Here is a 13,379-nt window from a genome sequence, read left to right on the forward strand (position 1 = left end):
TTTACTAGACAGGAAGAATTTTTTTGTGAATATATATAAAAAATTTGATGTAGCTTTTGTGTCCCTTAAGTTTGTCATCATGTGAACTGTATTAATATACCATTTTAACTTGTTCGAGATGGATGTGATGTGATTAGGGGGAAAAGAGCATATCTTACAAAGCCATTGTAGGATTAGATTGCCATACCCTTTTTCTGTTCACCAATGAACATGTATATCTCAACAATAAAAAATTTGAGAAAAGAATTTCGTTACATATTAATACGAAAAGAGCATCTCATCGCTAAAAGATAATAAAAGTAAAATTCGGGACAAAACAATGTACTTTGAGTGTTGTTGATATCATTGTGATACTTGTCACATATTTTATGTTAAACTAGCTAGCCAATTCAAAACCTCCGAATACAAACTTGCTATTAATTAATTCATTTGTTTAACTATAAAAAATTGTTACATTTTATCCAAATATAATTAAATCTTATAAACAACAAAGAGCTACCCATAACCCAAAAATAGAGCTACTAGAGCCAATAAAATAAAACCTTCTAAAATTATTTGATTCTACTAAAATAATTTTTAAAACGTGAATCTCCTATTTCTAATAATATATAAATCGTTTCAGGGTCTTGTGGTTTATATAATATGCTATTCATTACACCTTAGGACGATTTATGCATAGATAGCTTTTGAAAAAACACTCATTAATCGTTCTAAAGTGGCCAACTTTACAAGTTGTGTATAAATCATCCCAAAATGGGAGGATTTACGTGTTTCAAGATAAAAACACAAGGAATTGGTACGATTTATGTGCAACAGCTAACCCTCAGCACTCAGCCACGATTTATGTTCAAAATTGCACACCCTCCACACCAGCCACGATTTACCCTCAACTTACCTAACCCTGAGGAGACTGCGACGATTTATACTCGGATTGGAAGCTGAAGACGTTGTAGTGATTAACCTTGCCACCAATTTCACCGTATCTAAGTGTCGGAGAGAAGGTTGGGGAGGAAGTGAGCCCGCAGCAGTGGGGGAAGGGGCAGTGAGTGACAGCGTGCGGCATACAGCGATGAGGTTGCGACGGCGAGTAGCACAGAGCAACCACTGTGTGGCAGAGTGTGGCACAGAGTGGCGATTTGTGCGGCAGAGTGGAAAGAATCAGCTTTGAGGCAAGGATGACCGCCAACGAGGGAGATATGTACCTCCTGAACGGTATTGTGCATGTTGCCGGATTTATCGATGAAGATGTTAGTTATCAAAATCCGTATTTAGTTGATTTAGTTGATGCCAATTATATCCTGATGAATTTAATCTAATTTCAATATGAATATCTAATAAGATCTTGGCTGATTTAAAGGCCGATAGTTATAATTGACTGTTACAACATTTGTGATTATGAAATTTAGGATTTTATTGTTTAGTGAATTTTCAGGTTTTTGGATGATTGTAAAGCATGTTAGACTTAGGTGAACCTAAAGACTTAAATTCAGAAATTTCGTTTATGATATATTTATGCTTGTGATGGTAGACTTGTGATATTATAATAAATACCTATAACCTGGCCTGTTTTACGTCATTAGCTTATTCCGTATTCTTTTTTTACTTTGAATTATATATATTTTTATGTGTATACTGACCCCATAAATTGTGGCCTTAATATTTCTATTTTATCAGCCAACTCGATGTGTTAGGAGTGTCTGTAGGCAACAGAAGATGATGATACATGACCCTGTAGTGTCCAACTTAGATCATGGCAATTTACTACATGTTGATCGGCTGAATGATTATTGGTTTAAGCTTGATGAGCCGCTGATCAGTGCATTTGTGGAGCGATGGCGTCCTGATACCAATACGTTTCATATGCCTTTCAGGGAGTGCACGATAACTCTGCAGGATGTGGTAAACCAGTTTGGCCTTCCTATTGATGGACATGCAGTTAGTGGGTGTCTCAGTGACTTCAAGTAGTTGATTGAGGGAGAAAGCCTGCTTGGGTGGGTTTGGAGAGTTATTCAGTGAACTTCTACCAGATGATTGTATCGATGAGTTTAAAGTTTCTTTTTCGTGGTTCCAGAACAAGTTCAAAGTCTTGCCTGCCAATGCATCGGAGACAACGGTACATATTTATGCGCGTTGTTATATTATGATGTTGTTGTCCACGACGCTTTGCAGGAACTAGTCTAGTGCTAGGGTTCATTTACGATGGCTTCCGTATGTTGCGGACCTTGATGGGCTCGGCAAGTATAGCTGGGGTTCGGCTACTTTGTCTTGGTTGTATAGGTGTCTTTACAAAGTTGCTAACCAGAATGTTAAGAACCTAGTTGGGCCACTGGCATTGCTGCAATCTTGGATTTTTTAGCATTTTTCCATGTTCAGGCCCAGAGGATTTGACACCATATTTTGGCTGCTTGCATCGAGGTGAGTACTTTTCATGGATGATATTTACAGTGCACTAGTTCATGAACCTTTTTCCTAAGTTTAATGCTTATCATTATTAATCTTCCAAGTGAGGTAGGTACCTGCCATCGTCAGACCAGAAGGGTCCTCGGGTCATCGCTACTCGACTAAGGCTAAACAGGTTGGGTGTAGATGATGTAAGTATAAGCTTTCATTAATCGCTTTCGATTGTACCAGGTAATTGTTTAGGTTTATGACATAATACTTACATGTATCTATTTATGGTTTTGTTAATTTTGACTAATTGTCATGTTGCAGTTCATTTAGATTCAGTACAACACTCTTGAGGTTATCCAAGTAGTCCATCCTGATATCCTCAAGCCTAGTCACACACTATTATGAAAGTCGACTACTGCGTTGATCTACTTTGCATCAATTGAGCGGCATCAGGTTGACAGGATTTTATCTCAGCTTAGGAAAATCCAGCATATCCCCGAACCAGCTATCAACATTGACTTTCTGTTGTCGAAGGATGGTCGAGGACCGACCCAATGGTTTCCTGAAGTATTCGCCACATGGCACCAATATTAGGACCAAAGACATCAGAGCGTGCTTGAGTTTCAGTTAGTTCTAGACCCTCGACCTTCGGCTATGTATCTTGATTGGTGGTTTAGAGTAGCCTGTAGGTTCTTTTCACATGATCGGTTACTTGTAGATCCTCACCAAGGAGGGATTCCTGCAGATGCTCCTGTTCGAGATCATATTACTGCACTAGCAAGACAACAGGAACCAAACGTGCCAGACAATAGGTGTAGGATAACTTGTGAGCACGTTGGCACCCGATACAGCCAGCCTATGGTAACAGGATTCGAGGATGTGTTGGTGTTGGATGAGGAACAGGACATTGATGATGATGATGATGATGATGGAAGTAATGGGGGTGGGGGTATAGGTGGAGGTGGATTCGATTGGGGTTGGGGTGGTGGTAGCTCCGGTTCGGGAGGAGGTGTGAGTGGTTCTAGTTATGGAGTGGGTGGGGGTAACACTAGGTGGGGAGGAGCTGGTGGTTTTGTAGGTCCTAGAGGAGAAGGAGCTGGGGGTCTGCATTTGGTAGTGGTGCCAAGGGTGGGGGGTGGAAGTTCCCAAGTTGAGACATCAACCTTATTTTCAGACTTCGGTAGTCCGAGGCAGATGGGGCAGGTTTTTGGTGCGGGTAGTGATTTTTTGCCGAGATTGCCTAATTTGTCAGCCCAGGTGGTGATTATAGGCCATAATTTGAGGGAGGTGTAGTGGATCTTAACGTGGATCTGAATGAAGCACCGACTGATTATCAAGGAGGTTCATTTACGTTGGGTGGTACTCCTGCATCTACCTTTGGTGGACATACACAGCTTCTACCTGCCGATCAGCTGGAGTAGGTTTTAACACATTTGGTGGACATACACAAATTTAGAGTTACTTTTAGTGGCCATATAAATTGCCGGTAAAATGAATTTTAGCAGCAATAGTAATGACAACTAAAAGTGAATAACATTACCATATTAGAATTACTTTTAGTGGCCATAAAAATTGTCAAAAAAATGGCCGCTAAAAGTTATAACTTTTAGCGGCTATTAAAAAGGTCTTTACCAGCAATGTATAATTGCCGTTAAAATCTTTTAGTAACAAAGCATAAGACAGCTAATGTCTAATAATTGCTAGTAAATGAATCAGCGGATATTTTTATTGTCGATAAAAGCAAAATAAATGACTGTTAAAAGTGATTTTTCTAATAATGCTAAGCAATAGCTCTATCATTTTAAATCGTCGTGTTAATTCTATGTTCAAGGTTTAGTATTCGCTCGTCTATCCTAATTCCAGTTGCTCATTAATTAGATTCTAATCCATTCCAGTAACCAAAATCAGTAACAGGAAATAACTACAAATTTATTACAGAACACAGGAAAAAAAGAAAACAAGCATAAATATAATCACAGAAATTAAGCATAAAAAAATGTGGTAATCAATGTGATGCATGTTTGTTCTAAACAGGCCATAAATTCACGCATTGGTTGATTACTTGTAACCCGACATTATTCGGGGCTAAGCCTAAATATGATTTTTTCCAACTGCGTACATTCTGCATACGTGTTTAATGGACAAAGCCACATACATTCTGACAACTGATAATCGTCGCAGAGCTTGACGTCATAGTATGCTGTCAGTTGAAGAAACAATATGCACTCTTATGGGTGTCTCACCATTAATTTCAACTAAGTAGTAAGTAAGAGAGATGCAACCGCTATCCTCGTCAGACATACACTCTAAAAGGGTATACATTCTAAAATCTTAATAAAGTCTCTAACCATCTCTTCTAATATTAAATTTATAATACATTGTTTCATTCTCAGCATGGTCCCTTTTGCCTTCAATCTTTTACTAAATTTTAATTTTTACTCTTTTCTTGTGTTATGATACATTCTCATTTTAAATCTTTTTTAAGTTGACTTTTTGTCTTTAATCTCTTAGTAAAATATCATTATGTTATTTAATCTTTTCTTTAAAATATTTTTAGTTTTTTTATAATTATTTTTTTGTTTTTATTATATTTAGAATAGGACAATCTTATTCTTATTATTCAACTTTTAAGATTTTAACCTTACAAAACTACCTTACCAAAGCCTATCATCCTAATAGAATTCACAATTTTGCGTCCAAATTAAAAATAGTATTATTATCTCTGACTTGAGTTTGATAGCGAAGGTTAGAATAGTATTAGGATGATATTTCATGATTTTTTCTTATAAAATATTTTATTTTTATCACTTTATTTTTTTTTTGGACAACTATAAATAAGTTGTACGTTATATTGTATTTGTCAAAAATATAATTATCCATATTTATTAATTTAAATTTTTAAATAAAATAAGTTTATAATGTAGTGTGAGAATTTAAATTTTTAAATAAAATAATTTTATAATAGAGTGTGGGAATTTTTATGACCAAAAAATCTAAAATTTCATCATTACTCTTGTTCATACAAGCGTGTTCACAAGTCTCCTCTCTTATTAGTTTCCAATATTATCCATGTATTAGAAAAAAATGTGTTACACGTGAACAAAGAAAGCTGCAAACTAAACCATAAAACATGATATTTTATATATATTAATTATTTCTTGTCAAACTTTTAATTCCTACAAATTCAAGCTCTGTTCCATGTCCGATCCGATGCATGAAGTGACCACGTAACAGTTTTTTAAAGATTTAGAATGAAGATACATAAAGAAGGCGAGAGTGCAATCACGTTTACACAAGTATTATTTATGAATGATATATATTCTGAATGTCACACTTGATGGCAACATTCTTAAAGAGCCCCATATATCTTTTTCACTTTAATGGTTGTTACAAAATATATACTATTATCATATGGTGGAAACTCAATTTGCAGTCGACTTCACGTGAAGTTGATAGTTGAGAGCCGTTAGATAGTTTGACTGATTTGACTAAATTTTCATCTAACAGTTCTCAGCTATCAACTTCACGTGAAGTCGACTGCACCTGAGTTTCCATCTTTATCGTATACATGCACTATATGGCTCTTATCTTTTGGAATTGAAGTATATATCAATTTTTTTTCCTTATCAATTTACCCGATTCCTTTCTTGTTGGTTTCATCAATTCATTCTGTTAAAAATGAATTAGGTTTCAAGAAAAGCGTAATTATAAGAACTAGTAGGGGAATCCTAACAAAATGTCACTGATCATGTCTATTGTCAATAGTAGTTTCTTTGATGAAAACATTAATGTTACGTTTTGAAGAATCAAGCATGTTTCATTCAGCTTATTCTAAACTCAAGAATTATACAATAAAAGTCATATTATTTGTTTAGTAACTTAGGCTACAATTTATTGCTTTCTAATTTTGGCAATTTATGTGAAGCTCTATTTTCGTTCAAGACATAATAATAAAGACTTAGATAATTTTGTTCAAGATCCATTTTTTGGAAGCAAAACTACTTTTTTATGGATATTAGCCAAAAAAGTTTATCAAAGAGGAAAGGATATAAGTGTTTTACAATCAAAACACTGCATATAAACATGCCTATATATATATATATATTTGAAAATACATCCATACATATAGAGTTTCATTTTAAAGCATTGACAGTACACAATCGTGCAATTACATTTGTTCTTTTAGATGTCCATTCACGCGATCAATATAAAAAATAGTTATTTTTACTAATGTGTCATTACGTAATTGAATGTACATGTAAAACTACTTTACACTGATCGTACATAAAAATTAATTACTAATCAATAAATATTCAAGATATTTTCCTTACACTTTATAGAAATCCAAGCAAAACAAATACATCTAAAACCCTAATCTTTACATAATATCAGAGTTAAGAAATGAAATACAAATTAGAGTAAGAACGTACTCAATACAAATCTTGATCTGCATGCTTGCATGGGTCGATCACGCCAATTGCTTCATATTTTTGGAATCAATTCTGCTAGAGAGACAATGAGAAATCCAATGGGCTGATTATTTAGCTCAATAGGGATAAAAAATAAAAACAACTCCATAAATTATTCTAATTCCAAAAACTCCCATTCAGTTATTTTAGAAATAACCATCCAAATTCTAAATTACAAACAGTTTTCACCCCCAAATCACTCTTCCTCCCCAGCCGGCAGCCACCCCTATAGCCCCTCCCCTGTCACCGTCGTGGGATCATCATCAAACAACCATCCACGTAGTTAAAATTATCATCTGGCTATCTGGTGAAATAACCATTCAGCATTTGTTAATTATATATACTTAAATTGAATCGAACAAAATAACCATCCAATTAAGAATTAAAATAACTATCTACATACCTAGTGAATTGAACGTCCATCACATTTGCCGGGTGGAGAGAGCCGACGGCGACTAGATTGTGAAAAATAGTAGAATTAAATCAGAGGTGTTAAAGAAGAGAGAAAAGAGAGCTAAAGATTCTGTATCTTCATTTATTGTGGATATGTGGATATATAGCAACCAAAGCCATCCACCAACAACTTTTTTGCCATCTCTGTCATTGATTCTGTATCTTCATTGATTGTGGATATGTGGATATATAGAACGGAGATAATGTGCGTCTCGAACAGTGCGACGGGAGATGGCGGCCTGCGGTGGGACCTGCACGGGGCTATTCCGGCGCGATCTCCCGTTGCTTCGGCGGGGAGCTGGACAGCGTTGGCTGGTGTTCTTGACGGCGACTGACCGGAGTGATGGAAAGGGAATGGGCGAGAAAAAGGCTCGACAGAATGAAAATCACACGTAGAAAGAAGAGATTACCGTATAATAATTGCACCATTTACAAATTCTTATTTTTTTAAAATTCAAACAGTAAAATTATTTGAAATTGATTATCATCTAATTTTAATTTCTTTTTTAATACTATTATACATTGTCCACTAAATTCATTATCTTCTTATATATACTTTTCTTTTTGCAATTTGAATTTTTACATTGGCGAATCCACCTAGTCTCCTCGACCATAGCTTTACATATGGAAATCATAAAATTTTCTAAGAGTTATTTAGACTCGGATTCTTCTTTTAATTTCATTTAATTTTATTCTTAATATTTTTGGTTTATTCAATTTGTACAAAAATACCTTGTCATATTTTCTGGCCAACACTAGGCTAATTTTCCTTTTTATTTTATTTCTTTATTTATTATTGTGGTGTGATATATAGAGCTAGGCATAGCATTATAAAGTGCTGTTTGGCCTCTTTCCAAAAATGTATAAATAGATCCTGATATGCCATTGAACTAAATATATGTAGCCATCATCATTCATTTCCAAGATGTCGAATTATCAAATTGCAAGTAGCAATGTGCTTCAAAGCCCTCTTGAACTAGATGATGATCAAATCCTTGAGAATGTATACAAAACCCATTTCCATTGTGTTGAAAAATGTGATGTTCAATGTCTTCACAGTGTTGCTTCAAATGTTATACACCACTCTATTGCAATTACTGATTGCCTCATCAACAAGGTAATTTACTTCACTTTATTTCCTTCTTTATCATATCATGTATAAATCAAGAGAAAAACCCAAAGCAGCATGACAATTACTTCAAAAGACAACGAGGCACTCGACAAAAAAAATACCCAATTCGGCTTCTGAGCTTTACTTTTATGGGACTGATTAGCCCCTGTGCCAAAAAAAGTGAATGTTATTTTTTTTGGCACAGGACTAATCAGTCCAAAAAAAATATCAAGGACCGAATTGGGTGTTTTTTTTTTCTTGGAATCTCACTGTTCTTTCGAGATAATTGTGAGGGGATGGGTGGATATTCACTCATAAATCAAACATATATATTAACAACTTGTTTTACTTTTCTTTTTATTTTTTTCTAGTTTAGATTGAGTTCATGTCAAGACATCTAATTCTTGTCTAAATGTCATGTATGTTTAATGAAAGGTAGAAAGTAGGTGCAGTGAAGTTGATAATTAAGAGCCGTTAGATGATTTGACAGGTTTGACTAAATTATTATTTAATGACTCTCAATTATCAACTTCACATCAAGATAACTGCATTTTTTATTTTACGTGACAATATCGATTGATGAAATATTTAACATTTTAAATTTCTTGAATTTTATATAAATAATTATTGACAAAAAATTGATGGGAACATAAAGTAGTATAAAGTGTAAACTAGGTGAATCAAATTAATTTAGAACTATTTTTTGTTCTTTATATGTGGAAAAAAAAATACTGTCTATGCAACGTTTATACTAAAATCAATCACTAAAGTTAGTCACATTATTAAATACATATTGGAATATAAATACACATTGAAAATAAATTAAATTACACATGTATTTATACACAAATATATTAGTGACTAATTTTAGTGGTTGATTTTGGTATACGAATAGTATTTTTGAAAAAAATATATAATCTATCTAAAGTTAAACTAAAAGTTTTATCTCGCTGCAAAAAATAAAAAATATTTTACATGGCTGAAATATTAATAATAATAGTAGTAAATAGTAAATTAATGTTGCGAACATGAGAATGTTAAGTTTAAAGATAGATAGATACATTGGATTAAAAAGATAGATATAGATACATTTTTCTATATGTATATATATAAAGAAAATTAAGATAGTTTAATTTTGATCAATTAAACTTAGAGCAATGCTAGGGGGCCAGCAATTTTTGTGATTAATAGCCATCAAATAGCCATCAATAATGATCTAATGGTGTGAGATTGGTGTGAGATTTCATCCAATAACTCACCTTTATGTGCTGGTTACATGCTGGCCAAAATTTAACAAAACTGCTGGCCCCTAGACTTTTCCTTTAAACTTATTCCTTTAAGTTATATTCCAACGTATTCTTTAACCACTAAATTATAATTCCTTTTTATATTTATTGCGTTTACAAAAATGTGGCTTATTGGACATAGAGTGTCCGGCAAAGTGTTAGTTTAAAGAATAAATTAAAGACACTACACTAACTAGTCCCCTAACTCTAAAACAATTTAATATAAAAAAATAACTATTTTACTTTTAATTATTTATTCCGTATATTAATAATTAAAACCAATTCCCAGCTACCATTTTAACTTATAAAATCAACAAAATTTACAATATTTTTATTTTGTTAACAGGGTAGCCAGCAGAGTGATCAATTCCATGAAGGATCGAGCTTCGGTTGTGTTCAACAACTCACGGCTAAACTAAAACGGATTGCTTGCCAGGTGATTTTTTTTTTTTTTTCACAATTAGGAATGAGATTCGAACCCGAAATCTTTAGGTGAGGACGAAAAGACTATGCCATGTGAGTTATAGGTGATTGTTAAATATCCAGTAAAATATTGTTTTTGTCCCAACGTTTGAGGTAAGTTTTAAAGTTGTCCTTAATGTTTGAATTGTCCTATTTAAGTCCCTAACATTTCAAAATTGACTCAATATTATCTTGTCGTTAGGAATCTGTTAACGAAATTGACGGCGGGACAAAATTGAGACGATTTTAAAACGTTAGGAACTTAAATAGGACGAACACGTTGGGGACAAAAATAATATAGAAATAAATTTTAATTTTATCCTTCAATAATATCAATTTTTTATGGTACATAGTTATTCAATTATTTTTTTAATCACATCTAACTAAATTACACTTAATCACATTAATTTTATTTGAGAGAATTTTTTTTTATAATTTTATTCTTAGAAATATTTACTCATCATAAAATGTTTGTAGAATGATTAGTACATAAATTTGTGGGGAAAAAAATGATACATATACAATAAAGTAATGTAATTTTAGTCTTTTTAAAAATATTTCATGATGAGTAAAAATATTTAAGAGTAAAATTATAAAAAAGATAAATTTATTTAGAATCAAAGTAATGTGATTAAGTGTAATTTACTTAAATATGATTAAAAAATAATTGAATAACTATATACTGTAAAAGATTAATATTGGTGAAGGATAAAATTAAAATTTATTTCTATGTATCATTTTTGTCCCGAATGTTTTCGTCCTATTTAAGTTCCTAACGTTTCAAAATCGTCTCAATTTTGTCTCGCCGTCAATTCCGTTAACAGATTGCTAACGGTAGGACAACATTGAGTCAATTTTGAAACGTTAGGGACTTAAATATGACAATTCAAACGTTAGGGACAACTTTGAGACTTACCCCAAACGTTGGAGACAAAAACGATACTTTACTCGTTAAACATTTTATGTGGATATATATAAGTAACTAAAAGTTATATGTAATTCATTACAAAAACACAAACAAAATTGCAAAAATTCGGAATGAGTAAGATGCTTTGCGAATATTTTTTTGGTGACTTAAAAGAAAATAAACAACTAAGAAAAAAAATAAACAAAAAATTGCTACAGTCTTACTAAATACTATTCTCAAATTCATTCTAAGACAACGGAAACTCTACTTAAGAAGAAAAAGTCCTCATCGGTCATCGCAGTCTTTGCCATGATAGATAAAGACTGCAGAAACTAATTATTTAAATAATCAGATATTAATTATAGAAAAATATTTTGTTTTTGGAACAAATATGGCAGATGTTATGCACAGGACGTGGTGATAAGTATGCGCATCAGACAACAATGTTGATACTGGAACAGTTGAAGGCATATTCTTGGGATGCAAAAGCACTAATAGTTGAAGCAGCATTTGCCTTGGAGTTTGGAAAACTATCCCACATTCCACAAAGTCAAAGTCAAAGTCAAGGTGAAGTAGTTGACCAACTCCAGGAAGTTGAAAAGTCATTGGCGGAGTTGAACGGGCTTCCAAGCCTCCGGGAGAAGTCAGAAGAGCTTGTTATTTTGAATGGTTTGGTGAAGAAGGTAATGCAAATGATTGCATGCATCAGTGAGTGGAAGGAGCTCATAAGTAAAGAATATGACATAAAAGAAGTTCCCATCTTGTCTCAAACTTTGCATCAGATCCCTGTCATTGTTTATTGGACCATCTTCACCTTTGTCACTTGTACTGCTCAAATTAATTACTTCACTACCACTCATCATACCAAGTAAGCTTTATTGTTTATGCTAATGTTAGGAAGACTAAAAAATAGTCTATATTTATTTTATTTAGTATTTATGAATTGAATAAAATATAATTTTGAGTAAAATATATTTTTTGTTCCTAAAGTTTGATAAAAATTTTAAAAATATCTCTAAATTTTATTGTGTTTTAATTTTGTCTTAAAAGTTTTCGATTTGCATCAAATATACCCCGAACGACTAATTTTTCAAAAAATTTAATACCAATTCAACAACAATTTCATAAGAACAACCCTCAAAACAAGCAAATCAAACATAGTTTTCATCATTATTGTTAGATTTGTCTTAATTTTTTTGAAAATTTAGCCGTTAAGAGTATATTTGATGCAAATCGAAAACTTGTAGGATAAAATTGAAACAAAATAAAACTTTATTTTATAGTTTATTAAAAATTTTAAAAATATTTTTAAGTTTTATTTTGTTTTAATTTTGCCTTTGAAATTTTTGATTTGTATCAAATATACTCTTGACAGCTGAATTTTTAAAAAGTTTAGGATCAATCAAGTAATAATGCATGACTCCTAAGTCTGATTTGCTTGTGTTAAAAGTTGTTCTTGTAAAATTGTTGCTAAATTCATCCTAAGTTTTTTTAAAAATTAGCTATTAGGGATATATTTGATGTAACTCGAAAACTTTAGAACAAAATTGAAACAAAATAAAATTTAAGAGTATTTTTGAAACTTTTGACAAACTTCAAAGACAAAAAAATATAATTTACCCTATTAATTTTAACGATAATTAATAAAGTAAGTTGATATTTAAGAACTGATAAATAATTTGACACGTTTAACTAAATCATCATTTAACGATTCTCAACTATTACATTCATATAAAAACAGTTGTATATGAATCTTTACTAATTAATAATAAATATTAAAGAAGGCAAATTTAGGCCGTTTTAGCTGATTTTTTTTATCTTCCAATATTATTATATTACTTATTACTTAACCATTTCATTATTCCTTTTTCAGTTTTTTTATAGTCATCCATTCTTTTAATGCTGTTTTATTCATTTATTTTTATCTATTTCATCTTTTAAGTTCTTAATTTTAAGTTAACATTTCTAATAAATACTAATTTTAATATGTATAATTAATATTATCCAAAATATATTGAATACGTTTTATCTTTTTAGAATATTAAATAATGCATTTGAATATAAATTTTTCCTTTTAAAAACTAGAAGAATATATTATTCTTCTTCCATGTATACATTTGCTTAATTAAGTTTTAAGCAAGAGAATTTCTTTTTAATTTTTAGTACTGTAAGATATTTATACTTAGTTTGGTATAATTCTTTGAAAAAATTCTTCACTATGTTTTTTATTTAGTAAATAAAAAGAATTATGTGCTTATTTGCAGTTTTTAAAAGTTATTAATATTCTTAAAAGTACCTAA

At 31.9% G+C, this 13,379-nt stretch overlaps 1 protein-coding gene across 1 annotated transcript in view; it reads left to right on the top strand.

The window, feature by feature from the left end:
• Positions 8,183-13,379, top strand: part of LOC107638338 (protein SIEVE ELEMENT OCCLUSION B) — a 9,889-nt gene continuing 4,692 nt past the window's right edge. Inside the window, exons 1-3 of the mRNA XM_016341568.2 lie at positions 8,183-8,430; positions 10,057-10,146; positions 11,478-11,947. Coding sequence (XP_016197054.1) covers positions 8,239-8,430; positions 10,057-10,146; positions 11,478-11,947 — 752 coding nt within the window. The 5' untranslated portion in view covers positions 8,183-8,238. The remainder of the gene's footprint in view (positions 8,431-10,056; positions 10,147-11,477; positions 11,948-13,379) is intronic.

The sequence above is a fragment of the Arachis ipaensis genome, chromosome B04 (genome assembly GCF_000816755.2).
Source record: "Arachis ipaensis cultivar K30076 chromosome B04, Araip1.1, whole genome shotgun sequence".
NCBI lineage: Eukaryota > Viridiplantae > Streptophyta > Magnoliopsida > Fabales > Fabaceae > Arachis > Arachis ipaensis.